General features: G+C 47.8%; 1 protein-coding gene across 3 annotated transcripts in view; it reads right to left on the bottom strand.

Moving 5' to 3' along the window:
* The window catches only part of ENPP7 (ectonucleotide pyrophosphatase/phosphodiesterase 7), a 29,896-nt gene extending 16,176 nt beyond the window's left edge, over window positions 1–13,720 (bottom strand). Inside the window, exons 1-3 of one of the 3 annotated variants that reach the window (XM_053303567.1) lie at window positions 13,630–13,720; window positions 5,821–6,081; window positions 2,305–2,450 (exon numbers count right to left, since the gene is read on the bottom strand). In XM_053303567.1, coding sequence (XP_053159542.1) covers window positions 2,305–2,450; window positions 5,821–6,061 — 387 coding nt within the window. In that variant the 5' untranslated portion in view covers window positions 6,062–6,081; window positions 13,630–13,720. Of the gene's footprint in view, window positions 1–2,304; window positions 2,451–3,033; window positions 3,146–3,663; window positions 3,709–5,820; window positions 6,082–13,629 lie in introns of those variants that run through there. The other 2 variants (XM_053303570.1, XM_053303568.1) reach the window with 2 other exon arrangements.
* Window positions 13,721–13,733: the final 13 nt, after the last annotated feature.

Here is a 13,733-nt window from a genome sequence, read left to right as displayed (position 1 = left end):
CCTCCTGCTTTCCCCCCACCTCCCCCAAAACTTCCAATCCCTCTACATTACCCACTCACCCATTTATCTGGCTTGCAGTTGCAGAGATAAAATAGAGGGAGGTAGGAAGGTTTTTTCCTCCTCTCTCCGGAGCCTGGTACCTTGCTCCAGGCACGGCTCATGAACGCGCCTCTGGAGGGGCGGTGGGTGGCTTCTTTAAGGCAAATGGAGCTGGTGCTCCATGCCGCCCAGCAGCCCCCATGGCGGGGAATCGCCTCTGCCACTCACCTGGCTCCCATGGAGGCGAGCCCCCGCCAGCGGCCAGGTGAGTGGTGGAGGCGATTCCCCGCCGCGGGGTCTGCTGGGCGGCATGGAGCACCGGCTCCGTTTACCTTAAGGAAGCCACCCCCCCGGAGGAGCATTCACGAGCCACGCCTGCCTTCCTCCAGTCCACCATTGTTGCTGTTAGAGCATCAAGAAAGGTAAGAGAGTGGGAGGAGGGAGGATGAGATTTGGAGGTGGGAGGTGGACAAGTTCTTCTCTGGCTCAGATTTTAAACTGAGCCAGAGAAGAACCTTTGGGTTGAAATTCTCACCTCATATTTGAGGTAAGCATTATACACGGCCAAGAGCTTTAGTGCTCTTTGCCATTCCCTTTCCCCACACATTAGGCTGTTTACTCTATGCTGTAAAGTAAAAAAACATTTTGTATGAAGATATTCAAATTCTGTGCCTATTTTTTTTTGAAGAGCTAAGGTTCTCAGGATGCTGAATAGTGTGCCCAGTTCCAGTTCTCCTGTAGAACTGCAGAATCTACTCTGTCCTACTTATATTATTCCCTGTCCTCTCTTTCTTACTGCTCATCTCACTCTAATCTTCATTCTCCTTCTTTGTTGGCAATCACTGGCAAAAATCCTCAATTATCTGAAAACCCAGAAGAAGAATAAATCATGCAAAATCAATGTATGCATTCTTTCAAATATCTGAGCACAGAATCTGGGTTTCCTTGGCAGGGAATTGATTTTTTGTCTGCAGTAATGTTACTGAATACAAATGGAGCTTAATTCACAAGGCTGGAGAGTCCACTGAGCAACCTTCTGGTCCAGTGGTCAGTGATTCCAAAATGAGCTTGTGGGCCTATATGACTAAATGGTATAAAATGTTACGCAGTAAGGAAATGTTCAGTCCCTGCACCTGTATTGTCTGCTAAGTAAATAATTGATGTTGGTGACTGTTATCAAAAAGTATGTATGTTTCGGTAACAGGGGCTAAATGTACTCTATAATTTTTTTTTTTACCCCTTGAGAAATGCCTCCCCTTTTCTGTTCTTTTTCAGATGTGAACAAGTGGCAGGAAGGGGAAGAGTTAAGCAGCTCCTCATCTCTGTTACAGAATGTGGCCTCAGAGCCTGCTGCTTAGTAAAAAAGCAAAACACCAAAAAACAATCTAGGGAAGGAAATACACAAGTGCCTGTTATGTGGAGCTTGGCCTTTTGGGGGGGAAAGTGCTGCTCTCTTTTGGGGCAAATGTGCCTTTTGCCCGACACTTGGAGGCCTGGCCTCTGCTGAGTGGAAGCCACAGGAGGGAAAAGGCACAATCTGTTTCAGCACCCAGAGCACACAAATGCGAATTGTTGCTCCTTACAAAATGTGGGACCTCTCTGTATGCCTCATTTTGAGAGTCATAATCAGGTCCTGACAACCATCATTTAGTTCCTGACAACCATCATTGTCGCATGACAGAAGCTAAAGCTTCATTTTCTAGTCCCCTGGGCGAGGAGGGCCCATCCTCAAAAGCTTATTTGAAAACCATTAACCAAGCCTGCCAAAGGGATAATAATAAGGAAATCCTCAAACATCTACAGCCACAACTGTCTGCATCCAACTTTAAAAATAAAAATAGTTTAGTGGCTTGTACCATTACAAATATGTGCACAGAGGATGCTTGGGTTCTGTTCTGGGTTTTATCCATGTTGCTTCCTCTCAGTGTTTCAGTTCTTTATAACACAATGGGTGACTTTTATATCTGCTTCCCTCATAAATACAAAGTAATCTTCTGTCTGTTTAACTAAGACTTTATTCCAGAAACAACTGCATTTTCTCCTTCTCCTTTCTGACTCCACCCCCACCCCCTACTCTCTACAGGATCCCCACTGGGACAAAGTTCTCATCAAAAAAACCATGAAGAATTACTAGACAGAATGCAACAGTGTCCAACAGAGCAAGTTGCAAAGTTACAGCCCTAAGAGCATGAAGCCTTTTGAATGGAAGGCGCAAAGGAAGCAGGGGCATGTTCCAGAGCTGCCTAGTTCATGTTTATGGCTCACCTGTCTTTGTGCTGTGATCCAGATAGGGAGGCTGCCATTGTCCCACCAGGCGGATACCCTCTGTGTGTTGTAATAAGGCAGCTTCTGCCCTGTGCTGGCATTGAACCACATGTTGTGGATCACTCCATGGTTCTCAATGTACTTTCCTGCCGGGATAGAAGTTGAGGGTGGGGTTAGATACAAGTGGTCTGCTAACGGAAAGGAGAAAGGAGGAAACGATTCTAAAACAGACTATAGTGATCAGCCTCCCAGCTCTAATAGGGTTAACAGGAAGTAGGGATGTGCAAATCAGTTTGAATTAAAACTGGTTCAGTTCAATGGTTCGAATTTGAACCAAACCAGGCATTGGGTTTGACCTGCTGGTTTGAATTCGAACCGAACTGAGCCTGGTTCAATTCAAATTGATTCAAACTGGTTTGAACTAGTTCAAACCTCCAAAACTGGTTTGGGTGGTAGGCATCCATGGGTGCCAACTACCACCCAAACCCCAAGGCAATGGGACACTCCTACAATTTGTTATGAATTTTTGAAATTTTTTATTATTACCCATTATTCCCTATGTGGAGTCAGCTGACTTGGACTGGTTCCTTACACAGACATTATAATTCTAAGACAACCCCCCACAAAAAAACCCTTATATGGCTACACAATTAATTATCATACTGAGTTTCTAAATCTATGCAGAATTAACTATAAATTATGTCAAAATTTTATTAGACCAGTGCTCACCATCACAGTTCCAAGCAGTGTTGGCCTCTACAGATGAAGGCTGCTGTAACTGTGAGCAATGCAGCAAAGTGGGGTGGCGGGGTGAGTGGTGCACCATTGTGGGACTTCCAACCCATTTGTAATGCTACGGGACCTCTTAAGTTTGACATAACTTAGGGCTTCAGTATGTCTTAACCTGGCCTTGGCTGTAAGGTTTCACCCAGGGCTTCTGTGGACTTGGAAGCAAGCCCCAATGCTGTTCAGAAGCAGCAGTTTCACATTATCAAAATTTTCTTAATTCATGACTATTAGAATAAATGTGGTAATGTTGTTTGCAAATCTGCTGCTTCTGAATAGCGTCAGGGCTTGCTTCTGAGAGCCATACAGGTCCATACGACTGCACATCATTCAAACCACCACCAGCAAAGCAAAACCTCCAGGGGCTCCAGCCATACAGCCAACATATAAGGCCTGGGACATTGTTGGTTGAGGAGGAGAGCTGGTCTTGTGGTAGCAAGCATTTGCTAAGCAGGGTCCACCTTGGTTTGCATTTGGATGGGAGACTACATGTGAGCACTGTAAGATATTCCCCTTAGGACAGGGAGCCATAGCTTAGTGGAAGAGCACCTGTTTTGATGAAGAAGGTCCTACCTTCACTCCCTGGCATCTGCAGGCAGGGTTGAGAGAGACTCCTGCCTTGGAGAGGTGCTGTCAGTTAGTGTAAACAATACTGACCTAGATGGACCAGTGATCTGACTCAGTATAAGGCAGCTTCCTATGTCCAAGGGTTTTGCAGCCCCTGCCTTCTAACTGGCCAGGAGACCTAGATATAAAACCCGGAGACCCAGATATAAACTGGGTCTCTTCAGTCCTGGTTCTGGATACTCTTCCAATGGCCTGTTGTTTGGATGAAATGTTAGCAACCCTTCTCCCCGGCTCATGTTTCCCTGACCTGTGGCTCCCATCTTTATGCATCCTCTGCTATGGACTGACTGCTGCTCTCTCACCCATGCCTGCTTTGCCATGCTCATTACTTCACCTGGAGAAACAGATGCCAGGTGATCTCCATGAATGTGTTAGGTTAGTGTTTCTCAACCACCAGTCCATGGACCGGTGCTGGTCCATGAGCAATAGAGTGCCGGTCCATGCTGGTCCATGAGGAACTAATCCCCCTGCAAAAAAATTTCAAGCTGGTGGGGGCCTCCATTGCTGGGAGCTCTCCAGAGCTCATTTCTAGGCAGGCAGCCCTTGCTGCTGGGATAACGTTCGTTTCGAAAAAGCTAAATGAGTGTTATCCCAGCAGCGAGGGCTGCCTGCCTAGAAATGAGCTCCGGAGAGCTCACAGCAGTGGCGCCCTGCCCCCCTCCGCCCAGCTTGAAATTGTTTTGGGGGGTGCTTGCGGGGGGCGACCCCTTTACTAACTGCTGGTCTGGGAAACTGCGCACAAAGAATGTACCGGTCTATGATTCCAAAAACATTGAGAAACACTGTGTTAGGTTGTCATTCTTGGGCCTCTACTGTGAGGGTTGACTAGACATTTGGAAGCCCAGTATAGCAATGTGTTAGGCAAAGGATCCTCCAGCTAATCTTTGCCAAACTGTTGGGTGGCTCTGCCCACTTACATAGCCTCTTATGTCCACCTGCTTCCCCCCGGTTATACCTGAACTACTCTCCTTGTTCTCAGATCTTCTACCACTCTACCACTGCAATTCAACAATAATAGATAGATAGATAGATAGATAGATAGATAGATTTGATTTGTATACCGCCCTTCCAAAATGGCTCAGGTTTATTTAGATAATGGGACATCAAATGACAAATTTAGATAATGGGCCATGAACAAGGTAAGTCATACCTTAGTTATGATATCACTGTCCCCTTAACACTACCCAAACAGACTGCTCAGCTCCACAAAAATGGGCACTGATCTGAGACGGCATGCATGGAATTAGCCTCATTGCTTTAATGATCTATGGAGTCCAGTGGCCCTGACCAGTTGAGTGTTTGGGGGAAGATCTATTTCATCTAATACCGCCCCCACCGCAATTGACCTTGTAATAGCAGTGCTGTCACAAGATATTCAGGCGACTCTAGCAAGAATGGAATCTGAATCTCTGAAGACACTCAAAGAGAAACCAGTGATGGTGGCACAGAGTCAGCACAGAGTCCCCTTAAGATGATATATACAAATAATCCTTGCTTTTTAGCATGCATGATTTTTAGGAGCAAAATCATCGTTTTGCCAACTATGTTAAAAAAAACACCCCATGTTAAATAAAGAAAACTAAGCACACCAGTTACATCAGTTTTTTATTACCTCCCCTTCCTCAGGAAGCCCTCTGTGTCACCCAAAAATATGTCCTTGAGGGGTGTGCAGCCTTCAGCGATATTTTGGGGGGAGGCACAGATGCTTCCTGGGGAAGGGGAGGTAGTCAGAAATTGCCCCTTCTGTAAGTTAGTTGGGAAGTGCTATTAACCTCCTCACCGCACCATTGCTTGCTTGTTCTGTAGGTCAGCCATTATTGTTCATATTATGGGCTGATATGATATGCAAACCCTGCATAGATGGCAGGGCTTTGTGGAGCTGCTGCTGCAGAGACAGAAGTACAGTGTTGAGGCTGGAGGGACTAGGGAGTAGCACAAGAAGCATTACCACCCTTTCCCCCATTCATGACAATGGGGAAAACTGAAGTAATGAACCAGGGAAACTATCCTGCCCTTAAGCAGAAGAGGCTGAGTGTCATTTCTTATTCTAGGTGCCCTGCTTCCTCCATCCCCTCCCTCTCTTCCAGGGGTCCAGGCACTCACCTGTAAGCAGAGTGAAGTGGCAAGGACTTGTCTGGGTGGTAAAAGGAGGAGTCATGTAACGTGCCTTCACCCCATCTCTAGCCATGGCATCCAGGTTGGGGGTGTCTACATCCTGGTCATAATTCCAGCGAAAACCATCAAAAGACACCAGCAGGAGCTTAGTACGGTTGCTTATTCCTTGTAGTGGAGCACAAGCTCCGAGGGCAACCAGGGGAACCAGGAGCCCCAGGAAAGCAAACATCTTCCCCTGTGAGTCAGAGACTGAAGGGGACAAACACCGCAGAGGCTACGATAATATACACAGGGCAGGGTCTCAAGTTCACAGCTCTATCATATCCACCCTTTACCCTTTGCTTGCGAACAACATCCTGCTGCTGAAACTCAAACTGTTTATCACACGTGTAGTGTAATTTGTGAGTGAGTGTTAGGGGGTGGTGGAATTGGATGATAGCTTAAGGATCTGCTTGAACCAGTTTGGAGGCCCTTTTAAGGACCTCCAAACCAGTTCGAGCAACTGGCTGTTAGGCCAGTTTGAGGGCGAGGGGGGTCGCACTTTAAGGGTGGGGCAGGGTGTGCTTACCTCTCCCTCCACACCCCCCACCAGTGCTCCATTTTGCAAGGATCCTACGGGGTAGCAGAATCCCTCCCTGTCGCCCCATCCCCTCTTTGCCCTGAAGTACCGGTTGCGCGCCTGGTACTTCCAGGCAAAGAGGGGACGCAGCGGCAGGGAGAGATGCTGCCAACCGATCCCGAAGGATCCTTGCAAAACAAAGCACCAGCGGGGCGGGGGGGGGAGCGGGGGGAGGGGTAAGTGCACCTTCCCCCGCCCTTAAAGTTCAAGCCCCTTGCCACCCCTTGCCACCACCCCTGCCTGGTTTCATGCACATCCCTAATGATAGCCTCATATTTTCCTTCCTTCCCTCCTTAGAAAGATCAGCATTAGAATATTTTGTTATTAGCACCTTTGGGCATATTAATGGTAAGGAGGGAGATAAATATTTTTAAAAGAAGCACATACATAAATGCATATATTCTGCACAAGACCCAATGGTTTCGTGGTGAATGACTTAGGAGGTTTTGCCTTGAAAGGCTTATGAGGCTGATTCACACAATCCTAATTAGGGTAGGAGACCTGTCTTACACACACTTGAGAGCTGTGTGGGCTCTCACTCACAGCTCCCAAAACTGGGTAGGACACATCTCCTATCACATCCTCCCCCACTACCTTGCTTTTTTATTCACAGACAATAGGAAAATGGGAGCACGCACAGCTCCCAAACTTAGGTAGGATGCATCTCCTACCCGACTGAGGATTGTGAGAACAGCCCTATGATCTGGTGTGGCTGGATGGGAAATGGAAAGTTCATTGGGAGTAACAATGGAGGAAAGTAGTCAGACCCTCCAAGGAGAATAAAAGCTGAGGACAAAGTTGTATGTATTTCACCATGTCCCAAATGCAGGAAAGTCTGTCTGTCTGTCTGTCTGTCTCTCTCTCTCTCTCTCTCTCTCTCTCACACACACACACACCCCAGTCTTGTTTCATCTGTCAAGTGACCTTCATGTGTTCTGCGATGTTATCTGTTCTACCACACACGGCTGGGAAAGTAAGGATGACTGTCAGGCTTTATATCAGCCATTTATTTCCTCATCCATCTTGTCCTGAAGCCTACAAATGTTCTCATGAATAGCAACAGAAACAATAATTTCAATATGAAAATGCATATACTACTTTTCAGCAAATAAATAAATAAATAAATCTCAAAGTGGCTTATATCACAAATGGGCAGAGAAGATGGTTCCCTGTCTCAAAAGGGCTGGCAGTCTCAAAGGAGTACAAGGGAGCCACCTGCCGCAGTGGCTGAGAACGAGGCTGTGCTGAACTGGTTTGGGACAGTTGCTCTCCCCCTGCTAAACAGAAGGGATCCACCACTTTAAAAGTTGCCTCTTTGTTACCCGTTACATGGACTTATGAACTCCAACACTGAAATAACATTTGGATTACAGCAGATGCTAGCTTCAGGTTGGAAAGTAATCTCAAAGCTGTACTTAAAGGTAGAGAGCAATCAAATGTAGTACCATCTAGTGATTGCGCCCATGACATGGGTTACCCAGTTCCTGTTGCTATCCCTCACTGTAGAGCAGTTTCATGCAGACACATTTCCCAGTCGACATCGGAGAAGCATGGTTGCTCCACTTATTTCAGATTCTCCTTGTCTGCCTTGATGCACAGAACTAGAAATATATGGTTTTGATTCCAAGGAAACTCAGAAATATGACAGTTTTTTGTTATAGGGGTACGTGCAGCATCTTGCAGGTTGGAAGTCCCCCTCAGTGTGGGCTTGCTGAGTGGCATTGCCTTCTCCCCTGCATCCATGGCCCTGAGGCCCATGGAGCAAGAAAGCCATCCATCTGCTGGCTCATAGCCCTGACTGAGACAGGCGCGACCTGACCTTCAGCATGGCAGAGTTTTATTATGTCGACTCTCCGCTTTATCAATTGCTCTCGCTTTTTATGACTTCTCTGGGGTTTTATCACTGCTGCTGACTCACCTTGCAGTGAAAATGGGGATTAATATTTTAAGGGAATTATGTCATGTGGCTCCCCAGAGGCTCCATGCTATTGACCTTGGTGCCTTTTCTCATGTCCCTCCCTTTTTGCTTGCTTGGTGGCTTTTGAGTTCCCTCCAGCCACTAGGCTTTTTGCCTGCTTTGCCAATCTCCCCAGTTATGGAAAGCAAAGCAAATGGGAGGTATCAGCTTGACTGGCTCTTCTACTTGTTTTCTTCTGGGCAGCCCTGGAAGGAAGAGGTCTGGGACCTTCAACCACATTTCCTGTCTCACGGATGGTCAGATTTCCAACTTAACTCACAGGTTCTTTTTTTACATCTTCCCTGTCTCCTCTAATCTTTGTTACCTTGAAGAGTTCACTAAGATATCCCTCGAGAGAATGTCACACCACAGCACTTTGTGCAACCACCACCTTCTTGATGATTTCTGATCCTACCACTGAGATCATGATCCTTGACGATCTTATAAGGTCAATCTACAGATATCTTCATTGATACCTGCAGCCCACCTGCTACTGCATACAGGAAATCAAGCCCCATGAGAATGATTTATTTGAATAGGAGCATCTCCTCTCCTTCAAATATCATTCCCTGGTCTTGGAATCCACCTTACGGATTAGCATTCTCAACATCTTCAAGGCCAAACTAAATGTTATGTTAAGCTCATCATTAAAAGGTAGGTTTAAAACCAGATATGTCTCCTCATTGCACAAAAAGAAGCTTTGCAAAGGCACTGGATGTGTGGGGAATGGGAGGTTAACACTTCCCCCTGTTTTACTGCTGAAAATTGACCTTGAAGCAACTATTTGCAGCAAGTAACCCATGAATCTTCCACTACAAGGATGCCCAGAAATAGGTCTGTGTGTATGTGATGCTGGTCCATTGTTAAAGCTAACAATAATAGGTAGTGACATTTTAGTGGGTCCTAATGATAGCATTGCCCTTCTGTAATTCAAAGCAGCCTGATCAGTGCCTGGGTAGGTGAAGGGATGGGAGTCCAGTGCTCTTTGTGATCCCAAAGTGTTCTAGCATTCCCAGATGTCTGGAATGCAAATGTAAGAAGTAATTGAAACCATTGTGCCTCTTGCTCCTTAAGTCTTTCTGCTGGTTCCCTTTCACCCTCCACATAAAAGTCTAGGCTACGATTCAATGCAGAGTTAAGTGGACTTCAGTCTGTGTGGCTCATGACCTTAGCCTTTATTCTAAAGCCCCCAACTCCCCTTTCTTAGACTCACATTTCCTCTCCTCTCCTCCCTTACGGCCAGACTTTGGCCTGCCTCCAAGGCAGGCTGCAGAGCAAGAAGATAGAGGTTGTCGGGGTGTCTATCCCCCCAACGATGATGTCTCCCTCCTGCCCAGCGGATTCTGGCCACTCAGCTATGGTGGGAGTGGCATACACCCCGTCACCTGTTGCCTATGAGACATGAGCAATGGCAGCAGGGAATATCTGCAAGAGGTGCCAAAGCGGCCAAGGGCAAGTGGATGGGCAGACATCTTTGCTAGGGCAACGCGACCAGGCACTGCAGGGACAGGTCTTGGAGAGTGGTACAAGGATATGTGTGCTTGAGTTTCACCTGAGAATACAGGGTAGTGGGAGGGTGTATTAGGACAGGAGAGAGAGAAGAGGCTGATGTGGAGGACTGACTGGGCAGTGCATGGCTAGGTTCGAGGCTAGCGAGACAGCCACAAGAAGGGTGAAGCAGAGAACCCCCATCCCTTCCATTACTGAGGCCTCTGGGGAGATAGCCCTAAGGCTCCCCAAAGGGGGAGGTGAGCCAAGCAAGCCAAGGGGCACGTTTTAACTGTATTGTAGTGCTCTGCATTAATATTGCATTTGGCGTATTGTTTTGAATACTTCATAAGGGTCTTCATAGGCACAGGCTCACCTAGGCTAGGGCAGGCCAGCCTGGGTTAGGCTGCATGTGTGATGCACCAGGAGCGAGGTTGCTCCCAGTGCTGTGCCTGTGCCAAGCCCCACTTTCAAACCCGGCATTTAGCCGAGGTTAAGGGTACCTGGAGTTAGCTTAAGCGGGGCCTGCAATCGTCTGGGCGGTCGATGCCAGGTTAAACAGCTTCCCGCCGGCCCAGCACCATTTCCGGAAGCGAGCCGGGGGGAAGGAGTGACCGCACTGAGCACGGCAGCTGCTCTAATGAGAGCATCCACTGCACCCATACCCCAGCAAGGCACCCTGAGATGTGGCAGAGAGGGGGAGCCCTTCCAAAACCAGCATCTCCCTTCCCCACATCACTGCTTGTGTGAGTGCGTGGTGTGGTGGAGGGGAGGATGGCGGCTGCTGGGAAAGGCAGGAGGAGAGCTTCTGCCTTCTCTGGCGAGGCCTTGTGCATGGCCTCCTTGACTGACTCTCCCATCCCCATCCATCCTCACTAATCGTACTCAGTGCCTGCCTTAGCAACCTAACATCAATTTGAGAGCAGAACTAGACACCGTTTAGAAAGACACAGAGCAGAGCTGCTGCTACCACTCTGTGACAGAAGGAGATGTGGCCCACATCTTGGTCACATCTAATACAACATATCTGATGTGTCATCATCACATATGGGAGTGGGGATTAAAGGGTTAAACCAAAGACCATGTAGAAAAAGGAGGCACTGGAGAGAGCTGTAGCACCATAGACACGTTTGGGGAGGAAGTTCCAGGCAGGCAGATGGGACAGCAAGAGAGGCTGGACAGAGCTGATAGAGAGCAAGAGATCTTTGGCCAGCTGAGGGTGGCAGAGCTGGAAGAGTAGAGTCCCTGGGCAGGGCTTGTACAGGGAATGACCAGGGCTGAAAGAGAGAGTTGGGCAAGGCCGTGCCGTGGAGAGCATTACATGTAAAGGCACGGAGCTTGTTCTGGAAAGAGAAGAGACACCACTGAAGGGGATCTGAGGAGGGAATGACATGGTCTGAGCCAAGGTGAATGACTTGGTGGTAGAGTTCTGGGTGGAAGTGAGATATTATAGGAGAAGGCTACAGAGGGAAACTTGTGGTGCTCAAAGCAACAGACAACCACATCAGGAGTCAAAATTTTAGCCATGTGAAGTGGAGAAGAATGGCAAGATTTTTTTTGCAGTTGTACAGAGAATAGTGACCCAGCTTGGTAACAGATGGAACAGGGGGAGAACCCGCTGCCAGTCTGTGTAGACAATACTGAGCTAGATGGACCTATGGTCTGACTCAGTATATGGCAGCTTCCTATGTTCCTATGTTCTTATTATCTAGGAATCAGAGAGGAAGTCAAGACTGCGCACCTGATACATGGTGTTGTTGTTAATGGATATGGAGAGAGCTCAAGGAGTGGAAGGCTTGAGAGGAAAGATAAACAGGTCAGTCTTGGATGTGCTAAATTTGAGATAGCAACGAGACATCCAAGTGAGTATATCAGAAAGGAGGCAGGTGGAGATGCAGGACTGAACAGAGACAGAGAGCTCTGGGGTAGCAAGGTGTTGAGTACTGGTTAAGAAACTACACTTTGGAGTCGAAAGGTCTTTGTTTCAAATCTTGCTTCTGCATTAACTCACATGATAGCCTTAGGCAAGCCAACCTCTGTCAGCCTCAGTCCTCCATCTGCAATGTGGCAATAATGCGATGCTGACCTACCAAATGATTACTGTGTAAGGATTACAAGATGATGTAGGTGAAGCACTTGATCATTCAGAACTGCTATATTCATGCTAATTATTATTGTTGCTGGGTGTCAGCAACATTTACCCAGCTAACTAAGCAAAGAGGCACCTTTTAAAATGGTGATTCTCTTATATTTAGCTGGGGGAGAGCAACTGTGCCCAATCCCAGCACAGCATCCCTCCCAGTGGCTGTTGCTGGTATCTACCTTTTTTTTTTGTAAGATAGGAACATAGGAAACTGCCATATACTGAGTCAGACCCTGTTGGAAATTCTCTGTGGTGAGAGAATCCCTTTCTCATTATATCAGAGTGCACAGAGGCACAACACAGCAGAATTTAGTTAGGCATGCATGTATGCTGAGAGTAAAGTAACTTGGAGCCAATTCATAGTTTCAAATCAATGTATAAGGCATTTATTAAAGAACTCCATTCTAAATAGGAAAGTGAGGAGTTAGGATCTCTAATCTATCTATCTATCTGGATGCAGATGGATTCTGCATCTTCTCTGCACACATGGTGCAGGGAGAGAGGCTTGCCATGTTGCAAGGTAGAAAGGCAGGTAGGGAAGAGAGAGAGGAAGGAAGTTAATCCCTGAGATTAGCAATCTACATATCCAAAGGGATAGTGTCAGAGCAGTGGAGAAGGGGTGACCAATGTCTTGACCCTCTAGCCCTCTGACTCACTAGTCTGTCCTCCACTGTCTGAGACAAGAGACAGCGCAAAGTCCTTTAACGTCCAACACACCCTTGGTCCATCTAGCTCAGTATTGTCTACACAGACTGGCAGCAGCTTCTCCAAGCTGCAGGCAGGAATCTCTCTCAGCCCTATCTTGGAGAGATGCCGCCAGGGAGGGAACTTGGAACCTTCCCTTTTGGGTCATGGATCTATCTGTCTATCTATAATGCTTTGAGAACTTATGTTGAAAAGTGGTATATAAATATTTGTAGTCATCATTGTAGTAGTAGTACTAGTAGTAGTAGGTGGTGGTGGTAGTGGAGGAGGAGGAGGAGGAGGAGGAGTGAAAACCATGGAAGCCTGGAAGAGATGTGGAAGATTGACTTTGGTAGAGCTTTCCCCAATAGAAAAGTTGAACAGATGATTGGACAGACAGAAGGACAGTTAACCCAGAACATCACCATGAATCTTGAAGGCTCACATGGAATCAGGCAGGACAGAAGAGGACCAGCTATAACTAAGGCAGCAGAGGACAAGGAGAGCAGTGTGGAGACCTTTAGGCCTGGCAGTGAGACATTCATCTATGATCTTAGAGAAGGCAGTTATAGTGGGATTCTGAGGGTGGGAGTCAGCCTGGACATAGGCGGAACTAGGGGGGCAGGCAGGGCACGTGCCCTAGGCGCCACTGAGGGGGGGCGCCATGCCAGTTCCTGCCACCCCGACCCCATTGCCCACCTGCCCAGCAGGGGCATAACGAGGCTGGACTGGGCCCAGAGACAAAATTTTAAAATGGGCCCCTCGCTGATACACACACACTCACTTCACATGTGACTTGCCTCTGGGGGGCCCCTTGAGGCGTGGGGGCCCCCAGGCAGCCGCCTCCCCTTGCCTAATAGTAGTTACGCCCCTGCTGCCCAGCCCCAGGGCCCCTCAGCCACTTGCCTCCAGCTCTGGCCTAGGATCGGCGATGAGGCCTAGATCGGAGCAGCCTGCAAACTGCAGAGCTCTTCCCTCCCCGCCTCTCAGCTGATCGACGGGTGGGCAGG

The sequence above is a fragment of the Hemicordylus capensis genome, chromosome 2 (genome assembly GCF_027244095.1).
Source record: "Hemicordylus capensis ecotype Gifberg chromosome 2, rHemCap1.1.pri, whole genome shotgun sequence".
In the NCBI taxonomy this organism is placed as follows: Eukaryota; Metazoa; Chordata; class Lepidosauria; order Squamata; family Cordylidae; genus Hemicordylus; species Hemicordylus capensis.
The sequence above is the reverse complement of the archived record's forward strand: the minus strand, read 5'-3'. Positions and strand labels throughout refer to the sequence as shown.